The 26219-nt window shown below is 41.4% G+C and overlaps 1 protein-coding gene across 1 annotated transcript in view; it reads right to left on the bottom strand.

Moving 5' to 3' along the window:
- TRPA1 (transient receptor potential cation channel subfamily A member 1) overlaps window positions 1-26219 on the bottom strand; it is a 197215-nt gene that overhangs the window by 119749 nt on the left and 51247 nt on the right. The window contains 5 exon segments of the mRNA XM_030190171.1: window positions 4499-4598; window positions 6777-6825; window positions 24185-24321; window positions 25509-25654; window positions 25743-25851. Of these exon segments, the coding sequence (XP_030046031.1) occupies window positions 4499-4598; window positions 6777-6825; window positions 24185-24321; window positions 25509-25654; window positions 25743-25851 (541 nt within the window).

A 26219-nucleotide genomic window follows, 5' to 3' on the forward strand; every position in this document is an offset into this window, starting at 1 on the left:
CCTCCCCTGTAGTCTGTGGACCCCCCTTCCCCCCTCTCTGTGGTCTTAGGGACCCCCCTCTGTGGTCTTAAGGACCCCCCCTCTCCATATTGGTCATAATTAAGTTTGTATGAACTTGGTTGCTAATAGTGTGTTGAACTGGACAATGCTGGCACATTTAGACTGACTCTGGACAGTCATGAAGGCAGCTCTACCTCAGTATTCAATATATATCTGTGAAATAGTAATATAAAAAAATAAAAGTAAGACCATTTTTATAATAATCACTGCATTCCAAAAAACAAAATGGAGCAAGTTCCCACATACTATCTTTTCCTTTTGATGTAGGCGCAGGAAACAAAACGATGTTAAATGCGCAAGTTTCAACCTAATTAATGTTTTCTTTTTAATTGTACTTATAAACAGTAAGTGTGCTTGTTAAGTACCTGATTCTCATAACATGATTTCTGTTTTGTTTGCCCTTCACTAACTGAAAACATCTGTGGCATGAATACAGGGAGTCCCTATAGCCAACCCCTCCAAATGACACTACACTTCCTATGCTGCACATATAAGTTAGATTAAATAAATATGCCACCAATAATAAAGGATGACAACTTCGATTCAGCAGCCCACAGGCTTGCTTGACTTACCTAAGTGGCCCACCTTCTGCTTGCTTCAATCTTTCGATCTAATCAAGGAGGTTTAATAGACAGGAGTGGAAGTGAGCCTACCTAGCCCACTGTAAGCAAGGAAGCCAATTTGGTTAATCTTTGTTTCCAGTCCCCCACGTCGTCGTCATTGCAACACACTCAAAACAAAGCAAGGAAACCTATCAGCTGCTGCAAGGAGGAAGAAAATTTGGCTAATCTCTGTTTCCACTCCTCAGCGCAGCCGTCATCCAGTACACTCAAAACAAAGCAAGGAAACCTATGAGCGCCCTCGATGTTATCACGTTGTGACGCGAGGGCGGGGCAGACACTTATGTGATCTACAGAGCTTCAATTTAGAACGTCAGAAATTTCTGAGGTTTCATTAGAACATTGGAGGTGCGTTTTATGTAGACAGACTTGGCCTTACTTACAGCCTCTTGCAATTTCTATTCACGCAAACCAAAACATATTAGGTGTTAAATTACGTGATGAATCATTTAAATTATCCATATATGTTGATGACATTTTAATGTTTGTAACTACTGACTCTTTTCCCCACATCCTTAACTGCATTAATGAATTCTCACAAATATCAGAGTATAAAGTCAGTTGGACAAAATCTGCTGTTATGCCAGTTTCTCAATGTGAATTAAGATCTAATGTTACTCAATATCCATTTATTTGGGAATCTAATAATCTAAAATATTTAGGAATAAATTACAGCACGTTTCCAGAAGATACTCTCAAAATTAATGAATCCAATAACCTACAAATTACTAATGATCTCCTAAACTCATGGACCAAGCTCTTTCTAGCTTGATGGGGTAAAACTGAAGCTTTGAAAATGGTATTAGTGCCGAAATTTAATTATGTTTTTAGTATGATTCCCATACTATTTAAAGATTCATTTTATAAAAAGCTTAGGGGCCCTTTTACTAAGCCGCGTAGCCTGCATGCATCAATTTTGAACTGCTGCCCGGCTACCACGTGGCCTGGCCAGTAATTTCATTTTTTACATGCATCCACTAAGCGTGCCAGAAAATTTCCAGTGTGCGGCATAACCGGGTGGTAATCAGAATTCTACAAACATAGACCATTACCACCAGGTTAACGTGTGAGACCTTACCCCTAGATCAATGTGTGGTGGTAGGGTCTCAGACCCCAAATGCATGTGCGCCAATTTTAATTTTGCCGCACATCCTTTTTTGCCCCCCCCCCCAAAGACATTTTTGCAGGTGCGCTGAAAAATGGACTTGCACGCATCCAATACACGTGTCTACACCAGTGCATGCCATTTTTCGGCACACCTTAGTAAAAGGACCCCTTAATGTGTTAATTTCTAAATTTGGTTTTTGGTTTTTTTTGTTACATTTGTACCCCACGCTTTCCCACTCATGGCAGGCTCAATGCGGCCTACATGGGGCAATGGAGTCCTCTGGAAATCCTCCACACCTCGTATTGCCATCATAAAACTTCAACTTCCAAAAATTTGGGGGGGGGGGGGGCTTAATATTCCAGACTTTAAACTTTACAATTTAGCCTTTCAGATTTCTCAGGCCAAACAATGGTACTCACTCTGAGGCCCTTTTATTAAGCTGCATAAGCGTCTATGCGCACCCAACACACGCTAAAATGTAGTTACCACGTGGCTGTTGCAGCAATTTCATTTTTGGCACGTGTCCGATACGTGCGTCTGAAAAATAATTTTTATTTTCCGATGAGAGTATTGGGTGCATGCCACGTGGCATTTGACATGCATAGACCATTACCGCCCGGTCACCATGTGAGTCTTTACCGCTAGGTCAATGGTTGGTAGTAAGGACTCAGACCCAAAATGGACGCGCAGTAATTTTCATTTTGCCACACATCCATTTTCAGCAAAAATATAACAAAAGGCCTTTTTTACAGGTGCACTGAAAAATGATTCAGCGCACGCCCACGTCCACACAGCCCCAGGCCATTTTTCAGTGCGCCTATGTAAAACAGCCCCTCTCTTTCTCATATGACGCTTGTAGATGGGTGATTTTTGAGAAAGAAAAAATATTTCCTTTACCTTTAAACTTACTTCCAGCCATGAGTAAGTTTCGTTATGCTGTACCTGTTTAATATTAAAGAGTACCTCACGTTCAATTAACTTTTTATTTGTTCTCTTTTAAACTTTAAATACTACTACTACTACTACTACTTAACATTTCTAAAGCGCTACTAGAGTTACACAGCGCTGTACAGTTTAACAAAGAAGGACAGTCCCTGCTCAAAGGAGCTTACAATCTAAAGGACGAAATGTCAAGTTGGGGCAGTCTAGATTTCCTGAATAGAGGTATAATGGTTAGGTGCCGAATGCGACATAGAAGAGGTGTGCTTTGAGCAAGGATTTGAAGTTGGGCAGGGAGGGGGCTTGGCATATGGGCTCGGGGAGTTTATTCCAAGCATAGGGTGAGGCGAGGCAGAAAGGGCAGAGCCTGGAGTTGGCGGTGGTGGAGAAGGGTACTGAGAGGAGGGATTTGTCCTGTGAGCGGAGGTTACGGGTAGGATGGTCAGGCTCTATGGATATTTCTTTTTAGTATAACTATTTTCCCAATTAAATTATTTCCTCAGCTTCATAATATATGGTTTCATGCTCAGTTGTTGTCAAACATTAACATTATTCCTTTTTCAGGATTTTTGTACATGTCATAATATCCCTTATACACATAGAGCTTTTCAGGATCATCTTATTCAACTTATCACTCACCCTTTTCCTACATCATTGGCTCGTCAGACTTTGACTTCAAGTTTCAGTAATTTATGTCAAACTCTCATAGTTCCTAAATCTGCATCAACAATATGTAAGCTCCTGCAATTGTCTAAGCTGAATATATGCTCCACTCTTATTTCTGCTCAGGAAAAAGGAATTGGATGTCTCCCTTTCCAAAAAAGAATAGGAACATTTTTGGACCAAAACCATGTGTTCTTCGTTATCCATTTCACTTTTACAATCTACTTACTACATTTTTCACAAATCCTATTGGACACCTACAAAACTTACAAAAATAAATCATAATATATCAAATTTATGCTGGTCATGCCAATCTGCAGTGGGATCTCTAGATCATATGCTATTTCTCTGTCATAACTTACAATCATATTGGAAATCAATATGGGATATTTTTCAAACATTATTCAATATTACAGATGCTTTGTCATTTAAAATTTCAATTTTAAAAGCATCTACCTCTGGTTTACCAATCCCATTAAAACATGCAAAATTATTCAACTTGATGATTTCACTTGCTCTTCAGCTAATTGTTCTGCATCTGAAAAACAATTCACATGTTTCCTTTCATAAATGGTGGAACCTACTTTGTTCGTATAGGCGCGATGATGAAATAGCTGCCATAAAGACTGGTCATATTTTATCTTTTCATAAGACATGGTCACTATCAGACAACTTTGTTAATTGATACATCTATATAATTTTATATGGATTCTTTTTCTCTTTTATGAATATGTATGTTTACTGTTTCATTTCATTTTTGATAACCTACTGATGTTAGGTTTATTATATTGGTTTTGGTTTATTGATTTTACTTTTGTTTTTCTTTTTTATATATATTTGGCAGCTTGCCATTTGTATTGCATTGTACTTACTCATATATTTTGTAAAGATATTTATTACTTATTGTATCTTTTTGCAAAAATTCTAAAGATTAAAAAACTGTTCATATCTAGCACTGAAGGTAAAAGCTGCAGTATTTAAAGGACCAGACAAATAACAGTGGACAGCTGCATTTCACAGTGACTGTAGGAAAATGTTCCATAATAATGATGAAGAACATTGCACTTAATATATCAATAATAATTTGTTTTCCTTTTGCTTTCTATACCCTTTAGAAGTAGTAAGTTGACAACTTTCCAGGCTGCAGAAGCAACAGCCAACAGAAGAGGTGACCGAGACTCATTGTCAAGAATGTTCAGATCTGCTCCCTGTTAAGAAAACAGTACAGTAAAGTTAGCACATAACTTTTTTTTAATTGTTTTCATTTCTGAATCACTCCTCCAACTGTATTGCCCAATGTGATATTTAAGAACAGGTCAACACAGCAAACAACAGGCAGAAAAAAAAGGCACAATGTTGCAAGAATAAAGTCCAATGAAAATCCAATTTAAAAAGAGGAACTTTGAAGCAAAGTTCTGCAAATGAAGTTTGGCTGGAGAGCCATTTATTAAACAAATTTGGAAATGCACTTGTGATATATGTAAAGTTAATAATCTGGAATAAAGAGAATAAACTATAAAAAGGGGGGGTAGATGCTTTTTAATTTGATTTTCATTAAAGACTTTAGAACAAATCTTTGTCTTGCAACAATCTGCCTTTTTAGACCTTTTGTCCACTTAGGTGACTAGTTGAATTTGGTAGACAATAGGTACTTATAAAACTGTCTACATCTATACATGGATAAAAGTACATGCTTCCGATGCACACTGAATATTTTAATGTAGAACACATGTAGGTATTCCAGGGGTGGAACTATGAGATACGTATGAATGCATCCCTGCAAACTTAGGAACAAAAGTTACATCTGTTCTGATGTGACTGTATGGGAGCTTTCAGGGAATCAATTTTATAAAGGTAACATAAGCTCCTAAATGCCTTCACATCCTAGGCACTCTGTTATAAGAGAACAATAATCATCAAGGGGGTTATTTTAGAAGCATCTCCACATGTAAATAGTAGCCTTCTACACATGTAGATTGATGCCTGTGTAAATGACAGTTTCAGAAAGGTGCCATTTACCCACAGAGATCCACACTGCACAGACATGTCAAAAGGGCTTGGTGTGTGAGAAAGACTTGTGCAAGACAAAAATCTACATGTGTATTTTCCCATTTTACAGCGGGATCCAGTATGGCTATTCTTATGTATTCCTCTCTGCTTGTAGCACACAATTATTGTACCTTTATTAGAAAAACCTGCCTTGTACTATCGTCTGGTTGCTAATACTGATTTCCTGGCAAAGCTTACTGGACAGTTCAAACTCAGTTGTCCCTATTTTGGAAGCATCTGGCTTCTTTTTAGGCAGTCTTTTATTCAGGGCACAAGAGTAAAGTCATGCTGTCTATTAAGGACAAGGTTATACTGTACCTATTGTGAGGGTCCAGGTGCTTTTGATATTGCTAGGTATGTCTGTAGTCTACAATCTGGCAGACCATTGATTATGTCTTGGAAGCTTTTCAGTTTTTTAGGCATCAATGAGTTAATATTAGATTGGGTAAATTCTTTTTTGTTCAACTGCCATGCTTCTAATCAGCATTAAAGTGGTTTTGTGAATGTCCTTGAGTGGCCCAATCAAAACCCAAACCTGAACCCAACAGTAAATCTGTAACAAGACTGCACTTTGACTCCACAAACTATACTCAGCCACTGCACTATCCCACTGTGCAAAGTTAGTTATCCTATATAACTTTTACTACTGCAAAATTGGCCTCAACCAAATACAGTCGGAGGTAAGAAGACATAAGAATAAGAAATCAAAAAATCTAGACTGCATAATATTTTCAGTATTTCTATAATTACTGTGTAAATAAGTAAAACAAACTCCTATTGTGATGCATTTAATTGTATGCTATTTTGCACAGCAGCATGTGAAAAATGTACAAGGGTCTTAAGAATATTGTAAGGCACAGTACCTAGTATACAAAGGTGTTTTAGATAGAAGAGTGGATGAATGAATCACTTATTAAACAATATCTATGATCTAGTACAGTGATGCTGCTCAATATTTGCATTCTCCAGATACGTCATATAATATTGTCGCGTTCCTTCTAAAATACACTTCCCCTCAATCAAATAGTCTGTTAAATATGAAAAACTTAAAAAAAGAAAAAAGGTAGCAATAGAAAATCATGTTACTTTATTACAGAAATCATTTAGGCCTAACACATTGTATCTTTTCTTATCTTCATCCATCAGTGCAGTTTGGGTTACTATATTAACACAAAATTTAATTTACTGTTAAGTGGTTTGCAGACAGACATGTCCTCTATCTGTGTTTCCTAAACCTGAAATTCAGGAAATTAAAGAAATGTTAACTGTTTACTTTCCCAATAACTTTTTAAATTGTTTTCCAACCCATGAGAACATTGATGAATTTAAAAATTTACCATTGAAATCAAATATTCTGCCAGCTCACAGTGATCAAACAATGCAGACCTGTAAAAAAAACCAAAAATAGTATCTTTACAAAATGCTATACAGAACAACATTGAAGACAAACTTCAGTAATTAAACTCAGTGATATTAAATCAGATTATACATGTTACAGCTATAAAAAAACAAGAAAATATAGTTTGACTTTTAGGAGACAACTTTATAACGGGGCATCTAGGTGGATAGTCCAAAATGGTGCCTATCTTATAAAGGCTGAAACCCTCAAAATCCCCTATGCATGAAACTGTGTAAAACACAACAACCAAAATCACACGCAATACACACACACAAAAAAGGGAGGGAACCATCAAACAGGAACCCTTCTATTAAATATAGACACTTTTGACTCCTTGCACTTCTGAAATCCTCATTGGTTCATGGTTAATAGAATTTTGAAGCATTTTTGGACACTATATTTAAAATAATGAGGATATTAGGAGTGCATGATACTGTCTATATATTAATAGACGAGTTCCTGTCCTTATCTGATGCCCCCCCCCCCCCCCCAAAAAAAAGGTTTACAGTCTTGCATGAGATTTTGGTTGTTAAATTTTATAAAAAGTAACATAGGTGCCTATCGGCCTTATTTTCGAAAGTGATGGGCGCCCGTATTTCGACCCAAATCGGGAGATGGGCGCCCATCTCGCAAAGACGCCCAAATCGGTATAATCGAAAGCCGATTTTGGGCGTCTTCAACTGCACTCTGTCGTGGGAATGAACAAAGTTGATGGGGCGAGTAGGAGGCATGGTGAAGGCGGGACTGGGGCATGTTTATCGGCCGAGGAGAGACGGGCGCCCTCGGCTGATAATCAAAAACAGGCGTTTTTACCGCAAATTTGGGCCACTTTTTTTTTGGACCCTTTTTTTTTCACGAACAAGTCCCAAAAAAGTGCCCTAAATGACCACATGACCACCGGAAGCAATCGGGGATCACTACCCCTGACTCCCCCAGTGGTCACTAATCCCCTCCCACCAAAAAAAAAAAAAACTTTAACAACTTTTTTTTCCAACCTGTATGTCAGCCTCAAATGCCATACCCAGCTCCATCATAGCAGTATGCAGGTCCCTGGAGCAGTTGTTAGTGGGTGCAGTGGACTTCGCCCAGGTGAACCCAGGCCCATCCCCCCCTACCTGTTACACTTGCGGTGGTAAATATGAGCGCTCCAAACCACCCCCAAAACCTACTGTACCCACATCTAGGTGCCCCCCTTCAGCCATAAGGGCTATGGTAATGGTGTAGAGTTGTGGGCAGTGGGTTTTGGGGGGATTTGGGGGGCTCAGCACCCAAGGCAAGGGAGCTATAGACTTGGGAGGTACTTAACCTTTTTTTTTACTTGTTACATGTGCCCAGTTGGTGTCCTGGCATATGAGGGGGACCAGTGCACTATGAATCCTGGTCCCTCCCACAACCAAATACCTTGGATTTGTTCGTTTTTGAACTGGGCGCCTTTGGTTTCCATTATCGCTGAAAAACGAAATCGCCCAGCTCAAATCCGCACAAATCCGATGCATTTGTCCGGCACAAACCGTATTATCGGAAAAAAAGATGGACGCCCATTTTTTTTTCGAAAATACGGTCTGTCCCACCCCTTCACGTACCCGTTCTCGGAGATAGACGCCCATGGAGATGGGTGTTCACGTTTGATTATGTCCCTCCACGTACCTTTATAAAACAGGCACCCAGAAGCAGCACTAATATATCATATCACACACATAGAATTCACAGCTGTACTAAAGATGGTATATCCCCTTATATCATGAATCCACCTCCACCTCCCAAACTACATTCACAGGAATACATATGCATAGAAATATGCCTGATCTTTCAGAGCCTGTACTTTTTACAACCATATATGAGCATGGAGTTTATAAAAGGTTTTCTCCACATATAAATTATGCTTTCTTTGTCCCCTAGACTTATAAATTGAATGTATTTTCAATGGCAGAACCCATATACCCCCATGTTCTATAAATGGTGCCCAAAATTGTATGTTGAAATTTGGTGTACATTGGGTGTATTCCATAATTGCGCACACAAATTAATGAGCAGTTAATTGGCAATAACTTGGCAACAATTAAAATTTACATGGGCATCTTCCTAATCAGATTCTATAAAGATGCACTTATAAATTTTCCATGCAAATCTGAAAAAGGGGCATATACACATGGGAGGGGCATCAGTGGATCAGGGCATTCATACAAATTATGTGTAGTATTATTGAATATGGCAGATCCAGGTTTCAGTTGGTGTTTATTTATTTATTTGTTATATTTGTATCTAGGTAACAAGCACAAAAAGGGGAAAACTCCGCTTTAGTTTGTGAAATACAACAATAATCAATAAGCGAATCTGTTATAACCAGATGTAGGATATCAAAAAATTAATGTAAGGGGGGAAAAGACCTCAGACAGGTGATAATCAGCCAGAATGCTGAAATTACTCATAGAGAATCACTATACTTCAATCATCAGTCACAATCCAACCTCCTCCGTTATAATGGACAAATATTTTTTAAGAGAATTTTTATAAAAAGAATGCTACATCCACTGTGCAAATCAAAACTTTCAAGACATCAAAATGCGAAAACACTTAGCTTGAAGCAGCGTAAAGAATGGGCTACCCCACACAACAGACCCGTTTTGCCGGTGGGGCTTCTTCAGGGGAAAGGACGTCCAATTAATGATCATTGCTCAAATAGCAATTTGTGATGTCTGCTTGACGGTCTGTCTGGCCTAGTAAGATGGACGTCCTTCGGCAGTTCTGTGAGAAACACGTTCTTGTTACTGTACTTTACACTTATGAATGTTCCTTATATTTCCCCATACCTGGATGTCCGCAACTACATGCACTGTACTTGCGGAACATGCAGCTATGGGAAATATAAGGAACATACAAATTTTATTGTGTATATATGAAGAGGTTCGCACACTTGATAATGATTCAGATAAGGAAGACTCCGCACGTGTGAACATGTACTCATACAGATAAGGCCACATATGCATGACGATGGTCCATGCACGTCATGGACATCTGTGCGTCATGGTCATCCACGTGCTGACCCATCCTATATGGGGCCAGGACGTTCATGTGCTGACCCGTCCATATATGGAACTGTGCATGTAAGGATGTCCATCACGCATGGGCGTCCATATAAGGCAATGCACATTTTCCAACAGTTATTCACTGAGAAACATGGCTCTGAGGCATGAGCCAAATTTCAGCGATGCTGAAAATTTGTGCATAGTGTACCTTTGCATGAAGCACCGGTGCATTCTTTTTAGGCATCACCACCACCTGCCCCCCAGGACTGTCTCGATTCAAGCCTGGTGTCAAATAAGAGAAATTGGTAAGGTAAGTGTTTGCTTCCCCCCACCCCCTCCTGGGTTATCAGGGCCCCCTCCTGTAGCTACACATATAAGAGCTACCTCAGCAATGTAAGCACTAACTGTAGTCTGCATTCAAGGGTAATCAGTGATATGTGCACATGCACATTCATTAATAGAATCTATGTACTAGAAAGCAAAAACATTCAAACATCCCTACAATACTGCACACAAACGGCACTCTCTGTCCTCATGTCCACCTCAATGACATCACCTGTACCAATGTAATGCCCCCCCCCCCCCCAATCAGTGTTGTGTGTTTCTCCTATTTGATTTCCAAATGAATTTGTGTGCTGAAGGCAAGAAGGGCCATCCCCTGACTCCTGGTGTACAAACTTATATCTTGCAGAAGATTTGGCATTCAGAGGGACCTCGAGACACTGAGGCACAGGTTCCGCAGAATAAAGTGGGAGAGCCCTGATATGATCAGAACAGTGCGACGACGCCTCAGGGCTCGACATAAGTAAACAGGGCACCTGTACTCATTTGTAAATGTATTTATTTAATAATGCAAATGTCCTGTACAATATCAGTTTCCATGTGGCTAATAGGCAACTAGCAAGTCATAACACCTCTCTCCCAGATCAAGGCCTGAGGTTGCAGCTACCCTCCCATGAGTGTGGCTTCAACTTCCAACTAATATCTGTTATTATTAGGTTCTGGTCTGTTGACAGTTTGTGTGAGATGAGATCGAGTGTGTGCCCTTTGACGTGGGTTGCTTGCATATGTGGCCATTTGAGATCCCGTAGGTGGAGGAATTCCTTACATTCTTGTGTGTTGATAGAGTTTGGGTCTTCTAGATGAAGGTTAATGTCTCCTAATACTAGTAAATTGGCGTTGGTTACACAAGTGTTTGAAATTAAGTCCATGGAGTTTGTCTGGCCTTCGTTCCAATTACCTGGTGGTCTGTAAAACAAGACACAGTTCAAGTGATTGCGTAGGGTTTTGTTGTGGATTCTGATTGAGGCAATTTCAAGTTGAGGTGTTATGGACTCGGCAGTAGTTTTGGTGGTAAAGTGGGATCGATAGATTAGTGCTATGCCTCCGCCTCTCTAGGATTATGGGGTCCTTTTGATCATGGATCCAGGTTTCATTGATGAAAAGTAGATCAAGGTTTTCTGATATGATCCAGTCTGTTAATATTGTTGTTTTGTTTACAGCGGATCTGGCGTTGATATAACCCACTTGAATTTTTTGGTATGGGTCTTCTATGTTTGGTGTTGCGTGGAATTTTGTTAGTTGTCGTTTCTTTGTTAGTGTGAGTTTGTTAGCACCTTTCTTTCCCTTCTGTTGTGGTTGTCCAAATGTTGGTGTTCTGCCTTTGTTTAGGTTGTTGTCAGTTTGATGAGGTGTGGTGTATCTGATCAGTCTTTGATGATTATGTAGTATGGGTATGATGTTACTTTCTGCGAGTGGGGTGTTTAGTGTTAGGTGGATCAGTGATAAGGAGTAGATTGCTAGGAGTAATTTGACGGTATTCATTTTGGTTTCATTTCACTGTGGGCTACTAGTAGGCCATGTTCAATAAGATGCGTGATAGGACTTTGTTCTTTGGTAAGGAATCTGGTGTTCTGGTCTTGTGTGTTTTTCAGCTTGCCTTTGAGCTGTTGAGATCAGTGTGTCACGTCTGTGGTCATGACCACCCTCAGACTTACCTTGTTTCTGGGGGTCAGCATCTGTGCTGGCTCCTGTCTGTTTCTGTGTTAGTCTTGTCTCTGTCTCTGGGTGCTGATTGCTTCACTAGACCTCACCTGTGTGGGCTATGCCTCTCTGAGGAGCCAGCATCTAAGATGGCTTCCGCCTGCTCTGTTCCAGCTTCCAAGATGGCTCCTGGCTATCCTTCCTATGTGTGTCAAGCCTCTCTCTGGTGTCAGTGGGTTTCCTGCTTCTGCCCTGCTCTAGGTGACCTCATCAGAAGGGCCTTCATAAGGAAGTGCTGTGCTTGCATTCAGGGCCTTTGCATGGTGTTATGCCTGTAGGCCAGGTCAGGTTAGTGAGTGCTCTGCTACTTAGCCTTTCTCTGGGGCTTTGCCCATCTGCTTCTTTGTGTCTGTGGACTGCTAGTCCTTCTGTGGGGGGCTCTGTCCTGCTACTTTGTGTCTGTGGACAGCTAGTCCTTCCGTGGGGGGCTCTGCCCTGCTACTTTGTGTCTGTGGACTGCTACTCCTTCCGTGTGGGGCTTTGCCCAGCTGCTACTGTGTGTCTGTGGACTGCTAGTCCTTCTGGTGCTCCACTCTGTCTTTGGAGCCACTGTTTCTTCCTGCCTTTGTTTGTTCCCTGTCAGTGGTTGTTAGCTCCTGAGCTTCAGCCATTGCCCTGACCTCTGCCAGTGCCTGGTTTATTCTCTGCCTGCTGCCCGTCCCTGACTACAGCCTGTACCCGTATATTATCTGCTTGCTGCCTGTCTCTGACTATTGCCTGAACCCAGATATTCTCTGTTTGCTGCCTGTCTCTGACTATAGCCTGTACCCTGATACTCTCTGTGTGCTTTTGCCAAGCTTGGCTGCATATCCTGAACCCTGCTTCAGCCAAGCTTGTATAAGTACATAAGTACATAAGTAATGCCATACTGGGAAAAGACCAAGGGTCCATCGAGCCCAGCATCCTGTCCATGACAGCGGCCAATCCAGGCCAAGGGCACCTGGCAAGCTTCCCAAACGTACAAACATTCTATACATGTTATTCCTGGAATTTTGGATTTTTCCAAGTCCGTTTAGTAGCGGTTTATGGACTTGTCCTTTAGGAAACCGTCCAACCCTTTTTTAAACTCTGCTAAGCTAACCGTCTTCACCACTTTCTCCGGCAACGAATTCCAGAGTTTAATTACACGTTGGGTGAAGAAAAATTTTCTCCTTTCCCCTGCTTCTGTCCAGCTTGTGTGTATATCCCGAGCCCTGTTTCTGCCAAGCTTGCTTGTATTTCCCGAGTCCTGCTCCTGCCTTGCTAACGTGTTTATCCTGATTGTATATCCTGAATCCTGTCTCTGCTTAGCTAGGGGTTATATCCTAAGTGTATATCCTGAACCCCGTCTGCCTAGTCTTTGTGTACTTCGTGTCTCCTTCGTCTGTCTTGTGTCTCTGGCTTAGTGGCTGCATGCAGATTCCAGTCCTAATCTAGTTTTGTGCCCTGCCTCCCTCGTGTATCCCAGACCCAGGGTGGGTCCTCTGGATCTTTGGTTCCTGCCTGATCCTGCAAGTCCTGCCAGCCACCCGAATTCTGGAGCTCAACTTCGGAGGAACGGTGGCTAAGCGCAGGTGAAGCTGTGCCTGTTCCATATGTTCTAGTTGCCTGCCGTAGTCTACTCCAGTCCAGAGTTCCAGTCCTTCTCTTCTGTGCATCTAGTTCCAGGGTGGTCTTGCCTGCCTCTGCCGCTCCTCGGCAGTGGTCCAAGGGCTCACAAATTCTGGTCCTGCCTCGAGGACCCTACATAGTGATATGTTGGTGAGCAGAGGAGATGAGGGGGGGGAATAGCTCTGAGACAAGGGTACTCCTTTAATTTGTCTCCTATTAGCTAATTGCTTCCACTCTCCTTGCCCATTGAATTTTCAGACTCCTATTTCTTGCTTTGGCTGGAGACAGAGGGGAGGGGGGACCTTCGGAGCACTTTCAAGGTAATTAGCAGGGAGGTGTCACAGATGCAACACTAAGCAATCAAGTTGGGAGATTCTAAATTCAGAGTACCTTAGAGTGATTAGAAGAGGGGTGTCATACATGCCAACAGGGGACTGTGGTCAAGTCACTTAACCCTCCATTGCCCCAGGTACAAATAAGTACCTGTATATGTAAGACGCATTGAGCCTGCCATGAGTGGGAAAGCATGGGGTGCAATGTAACTTTAAAAAAAAACCTCGGGTTGGGGATACTTATTGCTCAGATATACTGCTTCCAGGTTGCTGATCAATTCTACAGCAATCACTTTATGTTACTTTCAGTTCTTAATCTTTCTTATGCTTGCTTAAAATGTTGTGGTGTTCATAGCTTGCCTATGTTAATATAGTGAACAGTTTCTCCTGTTGAGTTTAATGGTTATATTTGATTGCTAACAATTAGACCCAGAGGGGAGGGTGGCTCTTGGTTTGGGAAAGGTATTAGAAAAACAATGGGAAGGTACTTGATTTAATTGGTCTTTGGAATGTGGTCAGCAAGGAATGCTGGTGCATGAAACTGATTTTAAACTTCCATAAGATCTTTTCCTTTTCTCAAGTATCTCTCTTAATATATACACTTCAGCGGTCTCAATTCATTAGCTAAGCTCAATTGTGTGCAGATCAGTCATCATCAGTTTGATTCAATTAAGGTTGCATGCTCAACTATTCCATTCTGGTTAATTAGTTTGGTTTTGATTAACTGGCCTGATCTACTTGCACAAATATGCTCCTTTTGTAAGCTTAGCTTTCCTGGCTTGATAGATGCAGCACCAGAGGCTCCCCTGGAGGTACCCTTGTCCCATTAAGAGTGTCCCCAGCTCCCTCAGTAAACATTTACTTTTACCTTGGTTTCCACTGTCAAGCCTCCCAAGCTTTGCCAGTAATGAGGTCTTAGTATCTCGGGGTATATTAGACAATTTACTCACAGTCTGGTGTTCAGGTGCACTGTCCAGGGCACAGAGACTCCGCAACTCTGGAACTATGTCAGTGGTTGGAGATAGAAGCTAGGAGACAGGCAACAGCCTCGGGTTGCGCTGCCATGCACCAAGTCCCGCGGACCTAGCTCCCGGACTTCTCTGTCGTGCCGTTCCCGTTCCCTGCGCTGCTGCCGCTGCCCTGACCACTCGGATCGCAAGGCGACATAGGCCGAACCCTCGGGTGCCCCAGCAACCTCCTTGAGAGCACCTTTGCGCTTACACGGCTCTCGTTTTCCTGGGGCGACCACGCCGGGCACGGCTCCTCTTCCTCTGCTGCTGTCTAAGGAACCGGCAGTTGGGTGGCGAGGAGGCAGAGCCGGGTGTACTACCACGCGCGACCGTGGCCATGCATGTTTAGCATATTCGCTTTTTCCTCATTGCTCTCCACATAGAAGTCCACAGCACCTCTCAGTCTCACAATTCCACTTTTAACTTCCTCCTTTCACTAATATACCTGAAAAAAAATTGTCTCCCCTCTGTAAATTTCTAGTCATTTGTTCCTCCACCTACACTTTCTCCAGACCTATAACTCTTGACTTCTTTCAGGTTCATCCTGTATTCTTTTCTGTGTTCCTTTTGAGTGTTTTTCTGTATTTCATGAATGACAGCAAATTATGCTTTTATTTTCTCAGCCACTTGTTTGGAGAAGCATAGCAGTAACTTTTTTTTCTTGTTTTATTTACTCTCCTCAAGTAAAGGTCAGTAGCTATTTTTATAACTCTTTTCAGTTTAGACCACTGTATTTCCACTTCTCGTACACCCTCCCATCCCATCAGCTCTTTCTTCAGGTACGCCCCCATTTTACTAAAGTCAACATGTTTGAGTTTTGAGTTGCTGCCCTCCGCTTTAGTTGTTATATTGAACCAAACCGTTAAATTATCACTACTGCCCAGGTGGGCACCCACTCAGATATTAGGCACACTTTCCCCATTTTTGAGCACAAGATCCAGTGTCACTCCTTCCCTCACGGAGAGCAGAGCAGAGCACTTTGAAAGGCATCCTTGATCTCTCTACTTCTTTCTGATTACACAGATGTCCAGTCCATATCCAGCAGGTTGAAATCTCCCAGTAACAGCACTTCCCCTTTCTTTCCCAACTTTTGGACATCTACAACCAGATGTTTATCAAGTCATTTTGAGAGCAGAGCCAGTATAGGCAGGAGCAACTGGGGATCACTCCTGTCCTGACTACACCAACTGCTAGGGATTGTAAGATAAGCTTGAGGGGGGGCATTTGCAGGTGGGCAGGGGGGAAGGCAACTCCTGTTCAGAGGGGAGGGGGAAATAGGGAGGGAGACAAAACAAGACAAAACACAAATTTTCGGCTTCCACTGAATACACATGGTCAGCTTCAGCTAAAAACGAAACCAGGCAGGAAAATTATTTTGGGCCAGTTTCAGCACCATAACAGAAATCCAGTCAGCCTTTACTCTGAAGCCTATTTATGGTTCAGGCAGGAAGCCTCCTGGATCATAAACAAGTTGTGAACCTGGATCATTGGGCTGGCACTACTACACTTCCTCTCTGTAGTGAGGAGAATGGCAGTTTGAGTTCTTTCAGACAACACTATGGCAGTAGCCTGTGTAAACAAGAAGAGGTACTGGCAGTCAGCATGGTGGTATTTCTAAATTTAACAAATTTCTATCCTACAGTAACTATAAAATCTAAGTGTGTTACAATAAAAATACATAAAATAACAACAAACTAAAAGCACATACATATCCTAAACCCATACTAAAAGGAAAAAAATGTCAAATAAAACTGAAATAAAAAAAAAAAAGCCTGGTGGAACAGATAGACTTTCAAGTTGTTTTCTAAAGGAGAGAACCAACATTAATTGCCCCAATTCTTTTTTTTTATTATTATTTTATTTATTAATATAAATCATTATTTCACAACAAATTATGAATATGCAATAGGCATTCACAAAAGGAAATAGAAAAGGAATAACATTTAAGGCCTGTTCGTCCACAAATTAAGAAACATTGGTTCCAAGAATCAAGTAATATAAATAACTAAGGCAATAAAAAAAAAAAAAAAAAACAATCCCCACCAGTTGCTACCTCGGGGTTGCTGATCCCAGCCTGCTATTTTATGAAGGGCATACAACATTCATATCTACTCTAGCATCAAGAAATTCTTTTAACTGTTTAGGGTCAACAAATTGAAACTGTTTGCCCTCAAGCATTAAATTACAAATACAAGGAAATCGTAATACAAAATTTATTCCCAATGCCAACGCTCTAGGACGCAGTTCCAAAAAGGCCCTGCGTCTAGCTTGAATAGGCCTTGAGAGGTCAGGAAAAACACGAACCTTTGAGCCCATAAACAAGTTTTCTAAATGTCTTAAGGAAAGTCTTAATATTGCATTACGGTCAGGCTCCAAGACAAAAGTAACAAGCATAGTAGACCTCTGGGTAATAATCTCCAGTGAGCTCTCGAGGAATGAAGTTAAATTCATTCCATCCCCCACCACTGGGAGGTTTCCATCACCCCCCTGTGGGTTCCAGATGTAATAGGCCCGTGTTATGGGGGGCAACGAATCCTTGTCCATTCCAAGAATGTCCACCATATATTTCTTGACCATTTCAACAGGTGAAATTAGAGGAGACTTAGGGAAATTTAGGAACCTGAGGTTAAGTCTCCGAATCTGATTCTCCAGGTATTCTGTTCGTTTATGAAGAAAAATATTGTTCTTAACCAAAACAGTCTCTAAAGTTCCCATCTCTTGTAATTTAGTATTCAAATTTTCCAATTTCGAGGCCTGCTGCGCAGATACCTGTGCTTGGAGTAGCGCAGCTTCAGAAATAATTCTTATATTTTCAGTGTTCTCTTTTAATGTAGGTTGCATAGAGATTTGAATATTATGTACCATGTCCCATAGTGACTCTAATGTCACAATTGCAGGTCTAACCACGCCAGAAATTCCAGGAAGGGGTTGAATTTGAGCACCAACTTGAGATAGTTTAGAAACAATTTCTAAGGGAAGTACCTGTATAGCTGATTGAAAAAGTGCTTCTTTCGGTTGGGGTTCATATTCTATCGCCGCAGACCTTCCCTCGAGCAGGTTGGGCTGAACGCCTACATTCTCCGTCCCTGCTTGGGCTGCCAGCAATTCCCTTCCGGGTTGAGGCGGAGCAATGCGCTCTACAGGGCTCAAGGAAGCCCCGTTGGCGCTCTCAATCGACGCCGATGCGTCGGGAGCAGCAGAGGGGGTCGAAGCTCCCCGAGGTCCCGGTAGCTGCTTTGGAAACTGGAGAGTCGTCTGCCGTAACGCCGAGGACGTCTCAGGAGCCGAGGAACGCTCCTTAACTTTCCCCCTCCGTTTCCTCATCAAGGAGGCCACAGAAGCAGCGAAACCAGCAGAAAACAACGAAGTCACCTCAGCAGCTGACACAGGTGCGTCCGGTCAATGCGCCATCTTGGAACCCCAATTGCCCCAATTCTAATGGAAGATTATTCCAAGAGTAGGTCCTCCATTGCACAACATAAGCGAGCAATCTTCCTCTGCATGGACTTGGTGAAAAGAAGAATATCTACTAAATACTTTCTCTGAGATTGTAATTTTCAAACTTCATACAGTACTCAAATGTGTGTCACTGAGAGGGGCATTTTCGAAAGAAACGTCTAAATCAGAATTTGGACGTTTTACAAAGACATCCAAATTCCGAACAAAAAGGTGGACGTCTATCTTTTGTGTTCGAAAATACTATGGACGTTTTGTGATTTGGAGGTCCTTTTTTTGGTCCATTTTTGAACAAAAGATGTACAAATGCAAAACAGAGGGGGAGTGGTTTAATGGTTAGTGCAGCAGGCTTTGATCCTGGCAACATGGGTTCAATTCTCACTGCTGCTCCTTGTGACTTTAGGCAAGTCAAATGCACAAGGAGCATTTTTGGATATGACATCTAAGTCTGAATTTGGACGTTTTTTGTAAAACGTCCAAAATCAGAACAGGAAAGGTAATTTTCTACAAAAAAAAGTCTCTTTTCCTTTTGAAAATGCTGTTTGGAAAAATGTTTTGTGATTTGAATGTTTTATTTTTTGGTCCATTTTCAAACAAATACATCCAAATGCAAAATGTACAAAATACACAAAAAATTCACAATTAAGTGAAACCATTCACATGTTCTAAGTGTGGTAAAAGCTTTGGTTGTAATGCAAATCTCAAAGTGCATCAGAAAGTCCACATGGGAGAGAAACCATTTGCATGTATAGAGTCTGGTAAAAGCTTTGGTCAGAAGGTAAACCTCACAATGCACCACAGAATCCACACAGGGATGAAACCATTTACATGCACTGAGGAGGTAAAAGCTTCAGTTGGAAAGAAAGCCTCAGATGGCTTCACAGAATCCACACAGGGATGAAACCATTTACATGCACTGAGGAGGTAAAAGTTTCAGTTGCATTGGGACAGATAATTAGGGAATGTACACTCTTGCTATGAAGTTGACTTCTGTATAACACCAACTGTACTCTCTGCCCTGGTGTGGTGATGCCATAACGGGTCTCTGTAAGCCACATTGAGCCTGCAAATAGGTGGGAAAATGTGGGATACAAGTGCAATAAATAAGTATGGAAAAATAGCACTCTGGTATTTAGATATATGTAATGAGACCTCTTTTTCATCTATACATCTAAATTCAAAGCCCAAATCTAATGATAAATAATAGACACAAAGCTCAGATGTAATAAAAAAATAGAAAGCTTGGCATCAGGTAGAATAGTGGAAAAGTGAAATCCCAGGAAAGCAATAGGGCATCCTTGGGGGCACTGAAGTAGACTTTATAAAATGTTCCCAGGTACACATCTCAGCATTGCTCCCTTACCTTGCCTACTGCGCCACCCAAAACCCACTACCCCCAGCTGTACACCACTACCATAGTCCTTACAGGTGAAGGGAGCACCAATATGTGGGTACAGTGGGTTTCTGGTGGGTTTTGGAGGGCTCACAGTTTCCTCCACAAGTGTAAAAAGTAGGGGGAGGTAGAAGCCTGGGTCCAACTGTCTGCAGTGCACTGCACCACTACTAGACTACTCCAGGGACCTGCATGCTATTCTAATTGACCTGAGTATAACATCTGAGGCTGGCAAGTAATATTTTTAATCACATTTTTGGGGTGGGAGGGGGATAGTGACCACTGGGAGAGTAAGGGGAGGTGATCCCCGAGTCCCTCCCGTGGTCATCTGGTCATTTGGGGCACCTCTTGTGTGGAGTAGAGGAATAGCCTAGTTGTTAGTGCAGCAGAACTTGATCCTGGGGAAGTGGGTTCAATTCCCACTGCAGCTATTCACTATAAAAGCAGGTGTAGCTCAAAACATCTAAATTTTAATAACAGGTCTAGCTCAAAATGTCTAAATTTTAATCTTGGATGCCTTTGTTTTGTTTCATTATTGCTGAAAGACATCCGTGTCTTAGGAACGCCCAAGTCACGCCTTTAACACGCCCCTGACATGCCCCCTTGAGATTTAGATGTCTTTCTGATGGACTTCAGAGAAAAACTTCTAAAAAGAGGTTTTGAAAATACTGATTTGGACATTTTTGTGAGATAAACGTCCAAATGCAGACTTATGTAATTTTTTGGACATTTTTCTCTTTTGAAAATGAGCCCATGTGTGTCTTAAATACCAATATCAACATCTTGAACTCAACAGCTTGAATTGGATACCCAAGTAATGGGTATCCAATGCAGGTCCTGTATTATCGAGGTAATATGAGTGAAACATGAGTCCCCTTGTCTGAACAGCTACGTTCTGAGCTACTTAAAGAGCTTGTAGCAATGTTGGCAGAGGGCAATTATATAATATATTACAATAATACAAATGTTTGTTTCAGTGGATGGAATGGGGAGCAACAAAATCTAGTGGAAGTACAAAACATTTTGAAGGCATCTGGAAGCTCCAGAAGGACTGGCACTGTCATTTCCTTTCTAGCACTACAAAAGGGCTGAGACTTTCCTCAATACCTGTTTTATTGAAAGGGAGAACTGCTGTCCTAATCTGTGGTATTGTCTCTGAAGCAAACATGACTTCTGTTTGGCCTGGAGGCCAACAAGACTCAGTTTTTTTTTTTTTACAGTTTGAGGCTTATCCCCTCCCCTTCCAAATATTTGTTTTAACTTTCCCTTTAAACTCAGGTGTGGCTTAGAAGTTATATCTGCTGCCCAGTTACACAGCCATAATAATACCCTTTACAGTTTGCAGTTTATTTATAAAACTTGATATATCGCTATTTAATATACTGTCACAGCAATTAAAAACAAATCCTTAAGTAAAGCTAGAAAAGAAATGCAATACCTAAAAGAAAAAAAAAAAGATTAAAATATAGTTGTGGTATTTCTTAGTTTCTGAATGTCCCAGATACCCAGTATCCCATTCAAACCACATCTCCAAAGAGCTGTAACAACAGATGCAATGTATTATTTTATTAGGATTTTGCAACATCTGCCAAAAAGGCAGCTCTGGAATTCAAACAAGCAAACTTCAAACTTACTAGCATCTATTTTACCCATCACAGCAAATAGCAGCCTTAGATGGAAGGCTGAATGCCCATCATTGAAGAGATTGTAAGGGGTCTAGGACCTTGTCTATATAGCTGTAATAGAGAGTTTGGCTTGACAACCTCCTGCAAGAACAGAACCCAATTCAGGGTAAATTTTAGCCTGAATTCACTCATCAGTTGGAACTTGATTACTGAGCTCACGTCATGGTTGCACAATCACTGTGCCATGAATATCTTCTACAAAGACCAGCTTGAACCCACCACTCTGGTGCCTGGGTTTGAGGACTATCCTAAATTTCAAGAATTTCATCTTCAGAGATGCAAACTATGGTTTCTAAGGACCAAATATTCAGAACAAAGGGAGCAGCTTGCCCATCTTCAAAGATAAGGCATCCACCAGAATCATACAAAAAAGGAGCTCTGGTAATCAAGAAGTTAGCTGGTGTTACCAGCCAACTTGAATTATCATCATTTCAGGTGTCTACCAGCCTTCTTCTCTGTTGCTGCACTGCATGGACCTGCTGGGGCTCTTCTGAATCCAGCTGTTTGTCTGGTGTCCTGCACTGACATCACCTGCTACCCTCATCTACATCCAGGTTGTATGCCTGTTTTATTATTGCTAAAGGGGTAATAATAGGAGGCCTGATTTAAGGGCCCGAACCAGGGCTTGTGTGCATTCACTGACTAATTCTCTGATAAGAACCTCTGTCTTTTTTCCTCCTGAGCTACCTCCCATTTGCATATAATTCTTAGTGCTTCATTTTCTACTTTTGGTTATTTTACTGGCTTGTAAGTAAATAGTCTTTATTTTTATAATAATTGGCCCATTTCCTTGCTTTCCAGTTCCAGAAGCAATAGAACTTGGATTCATATAATTTGTGGGATGGGGTTTTAGAAATTCATGATAACAGCTACTGTTACACAACTTGCCTGTCCCAATATTATAGTGCATACAGAAAGCACTATACTGTAGCTAGCTCCAACTACAAGGTGAAGAACTGCATCAGAAGAGCTTCAATCCTTCTGTCTTGCAAATCCTCGAGTACTGTGTCCCCATCAACCAGAATAGCTGCCCTATAACCAAGATATCAACTCTTGGAGCATTAAATAGTGTCTCCCTGTCCTCTAGTAAAAGAGGAAAAAAGTTGTCTATGGTAATGCTTCATTTGAGGCCACCCCACTCCAAAAGAAAAAAAATTCAGAGGCCTCCCATTTAGTCAAGATTATGCTTCTGAGCACCTTGTGGAGGGAAACAGCACTGGAAATCTTTCTGATATCCTGCAATATGGGAACTCTCTGAAGAGTCCCTTGGCATTCAACATCTGGAAGAAAGAAATGATCTGGGAAGTTTGAGAAGTTGTTTTTTTTTTTCCCTAAAAGCCCAACCATGCAGGAACTGTCTCTCTTTAAAGAAGAGAAGCTTCCTTCTTCCTAGTTCCCCACAGGATTCCACTTCCTCTTTTCTCAGGGACTCTGGTAAAAGAGGATTCTTTACAAAGACCAGAACCTCCTTGTTTACCTTAAGGCATTTGGGAGCCAAAACCCCATGGGATGCAGAGCCAGGAGATACCGCTGGCCAAGCCATCTTGGATTCCCCCTCCAGGCTTCTATATGGTACAGAAAGTACGATACATGTGACCGTCTCTGGGAAAAAGTGAATAAAGTAGTGGATCTAAAATGTTGAGAATGGCCAATTTTTCACGTCATGGATTGAGAATGGCCAATTTTTCATGTCATGGATCCATAAGCAGTCTGCAAAAATACATGTTTTAACATCTATTTTTTTTTTAAATTTTTAATATAAAAGGATGGGATTTAGACTGTTGTATTACACATTGTTTGCTCTAACAGAATTCAATAAAACATCATTTTTTTGGTTTCTGGTGACTTTAGTCACCTTTCCCAGAGATGATCACCTATAATTAAAAGAAAAAAACAGAAGACTGGAGGCCACAGTGAAGTTCCCAAGTCCCATTTCTGTGGAAAGAACTATAAAGTCAAGAGATTAAGGGGCTCATTTTCAAAGCACACACTTACATAGTGAAATGAGCTTCATAGAGGTGTATTTTCAAAGCACTTGGACTTACAAAGTTCCTTAGAGGGGCATAATGGAAAGGGACCCCTGAGTTTTGTTGAGGACGTCCTCGTAAAACGTGCCGATGGAGGGGCGGGGAAACCTGTATTATTGAAACAAGATGGATGTCCATCTTTCGTTTTGATAATACGGTCGTGGACGCTCAAATCTTGAAATTTAGGTCGTCCTTACAGATGGTCGTCCCTAGATTTGGTCGTTTCTGATTTTCGGCAATAATGGAAATCAAGGACACCCATCTCAGAAACAACCAAATGCAAGCCCTTTGGTCATGGGAGGAGCCAGAATTCGTAGTGCACTTGTCCCCCTGACATGCCAGGACACCAACTGGGCACCCTAGGGGGCACTGCAGTGGACTTCATAAAATGCTCCCAGGAACATAGCTCCCTTACCTTGTGTGCTGAGCCCCCCAACCCCCCCCCTCAAAACCCATTATCCACAACTGTACAGCACTACCATAGCCCTTACAGGTGAAGGGGGCACCTAGATATGGGTACCGTGGGTTTCTGGTGGGTATTGGAGGGCTCGCTGTTTCCTCCACAAACGTAACAGGTAGGGAGACCTGCATACTGCTATGATGGAGCTGAGTATGACATCTGAGGCTGGCGTAGAGGCTGGCACAAAATATTTTTAAAGATGTTCTTTGAGAGTGGGAAGGGGTTAGTGACCACTGGGGGGAGTAAGGGAAGGTCATCCTTAGTGTATGAAACTCTTCTGCCACTGGAAAACGGAAAAGAATAAATCATACTATTAATTCTTACTTGTGAAGTGGTGTCTCATTATTCCCATCCTGAAGATTAACAATAGATTTATCACCAGTGTAAGAAGTCACCATTAATTTGACAATCTCAGTTGCTCCCTGCGTAGCAGCAAAATGAAGTGCTGTGGCATGGTCGTTCTGCACATTATAAACACAAACCAGAAGATTAGTGTTTTATGCAATTCACTCAAACTCCAGGTAAAAAAAAAAAGCATTGGGATAGAAATATATGTTCAAATCCACATTTATTTATAAAACATATAATTCAGAGGAGTGGCCTAGTGGCTAGAGCACCAGTCTTACAATCCAGAGGTGGCCAGTTCAAATCCCACTGCTGCTCCTTGTGATCTTGGGCAAATCACTTAATCCTCCATTGCCTCTGGTACAAACTTAGATTGTGAGCCCTTCTGGGACAGAAAAATATCCAGTGTACTTGAATGTAACTCACCTTGAGCTACTACTGAAAAAGGTGTGAGCAAAATGGAAATTAGAATAAAATTCAGACATAAACAGGTGCTATAGCTGGGTATTTTGTTGATCACTAAAACTACTGTTTAAATATACTTAATTTACACTAAAAACATTTGGCTATTGTTAAGGTCAATAAAATATTGTGAAGCATTATTCATTGATTTAAACAACTACTAGCCGTTAAGCCTGTAACAATGGGCTTGGTTTTTGTTTTCCTATGGCCTCCCCCCGTCCACCAACCCTGCTCTCTCTCCTGCCCTCCCCCCATGTTCTGCAACCCTCCTCTCCCCCCTCCCATCCACTTCATCCATCCATGTCCATCAACTGTTCTCTCCCCTACCCTCCATCCTCGGGCTCCCATCCACCGAGATTGTGATCTCCTGTGCCCTGCCATCCCCGCCGCCGCCATTTTGCCGTCCCCACTGCCACCACCACCTTTGACCCCCCCCTGGTGTCCCCCCCCCCCCCCTCTTTACGCCATCATCGTGTCGTCGGTTCTCTATCGCTGAGTCTGTTTCCCTCAGTTCCGCCCCCTCCTTCCCTCCCTGCTCCCTCCTCCTCCGATTTCCACGCCCAAGTCAAAGCCCTCCTCCCTATTGGGCTGTACTGCTGGTGGAGGCGGGGCTTGGACTTCTACACTCTCAGCGTTCCGACTCTACTGCGCATTTGCAGATGAGTCGGTCACTTGCCTTTTATATGTTTGATGACCTACATTATTACACAGTTGACTATAAAGACGATGCCTCAATTAGGCCTGTGCTAGACTACTTCAGAGTTTTATCAGTTGGACTTGAAAAATAACATAAATGGCCCATAACCCTTTAAATTTAATTTGAAACAACACTTACAACTACCTGTTTTTGATCAATCTTTGCTCCGAAGTCAATACACTTTCTAACAATTTCCAGATCTCCATTCTGGACTGCCAGGTGTAGAGGACTACACTTTCCATTATCGGTAAAATTGATGTGACTCTCGATAGGATAGCCTAGCTCTTCACCTGAAGAACACAGAATTATGAATTTACAGTACAGATGTTTTATAATTATGTACTGAATACCAAAAATATTTATTCTAAATATATTAACCTTTTTTTAAAATGACTTCCAAGCACTTTGTGGAACCACTGTGTGCAGCGACGTGAATAGCGTAGCATCCCAATTTGTTTCTTGTGCATAGCTTTGCTCCATGTTTCAGCTACAAAAAAAATGTTTGAACATTAATTATGCTTTTAGAAAATATAAGAAATACTGTAGGACATGTTCATACAAAATGTGCGACATGACTTGGTGCTCTGAGTGGGAAAGCAATAAGAGTGAATCAGTAATCTTATACTGTAACGTATTATTGCAAAACATATTTTTTATTGTGTTAATGGTTTTATCCTTACAAATAAGCAATGTATTCCCCAAGTCTAACTTAATAATGGCATATGGCTTTTTCTTTTAGAAAAATATCTATACTTTTTTTAAACCTTGCTATGCTAACTGCTTTTACACATTCTCTGGCAATGAATTCCAGAGTTTAATTACTCAGTGAAGAAATATTTTCTCTGATTTTATTTT

This window comes from Microcaecilia unicolor, chromosome 1 (genome assembly GCF_901765095.1).
Source record: "Microcaecilia unicolor chromosome 1, aMicUni1.1, whole genome shotgun sequence".
Lineage (NCBI taxonomy): Eukaryota > Metazoa > Chordata > Amphibia > Gymnophiona > Siphonopidae > Microcaecilia > Microcaecilia unicolor.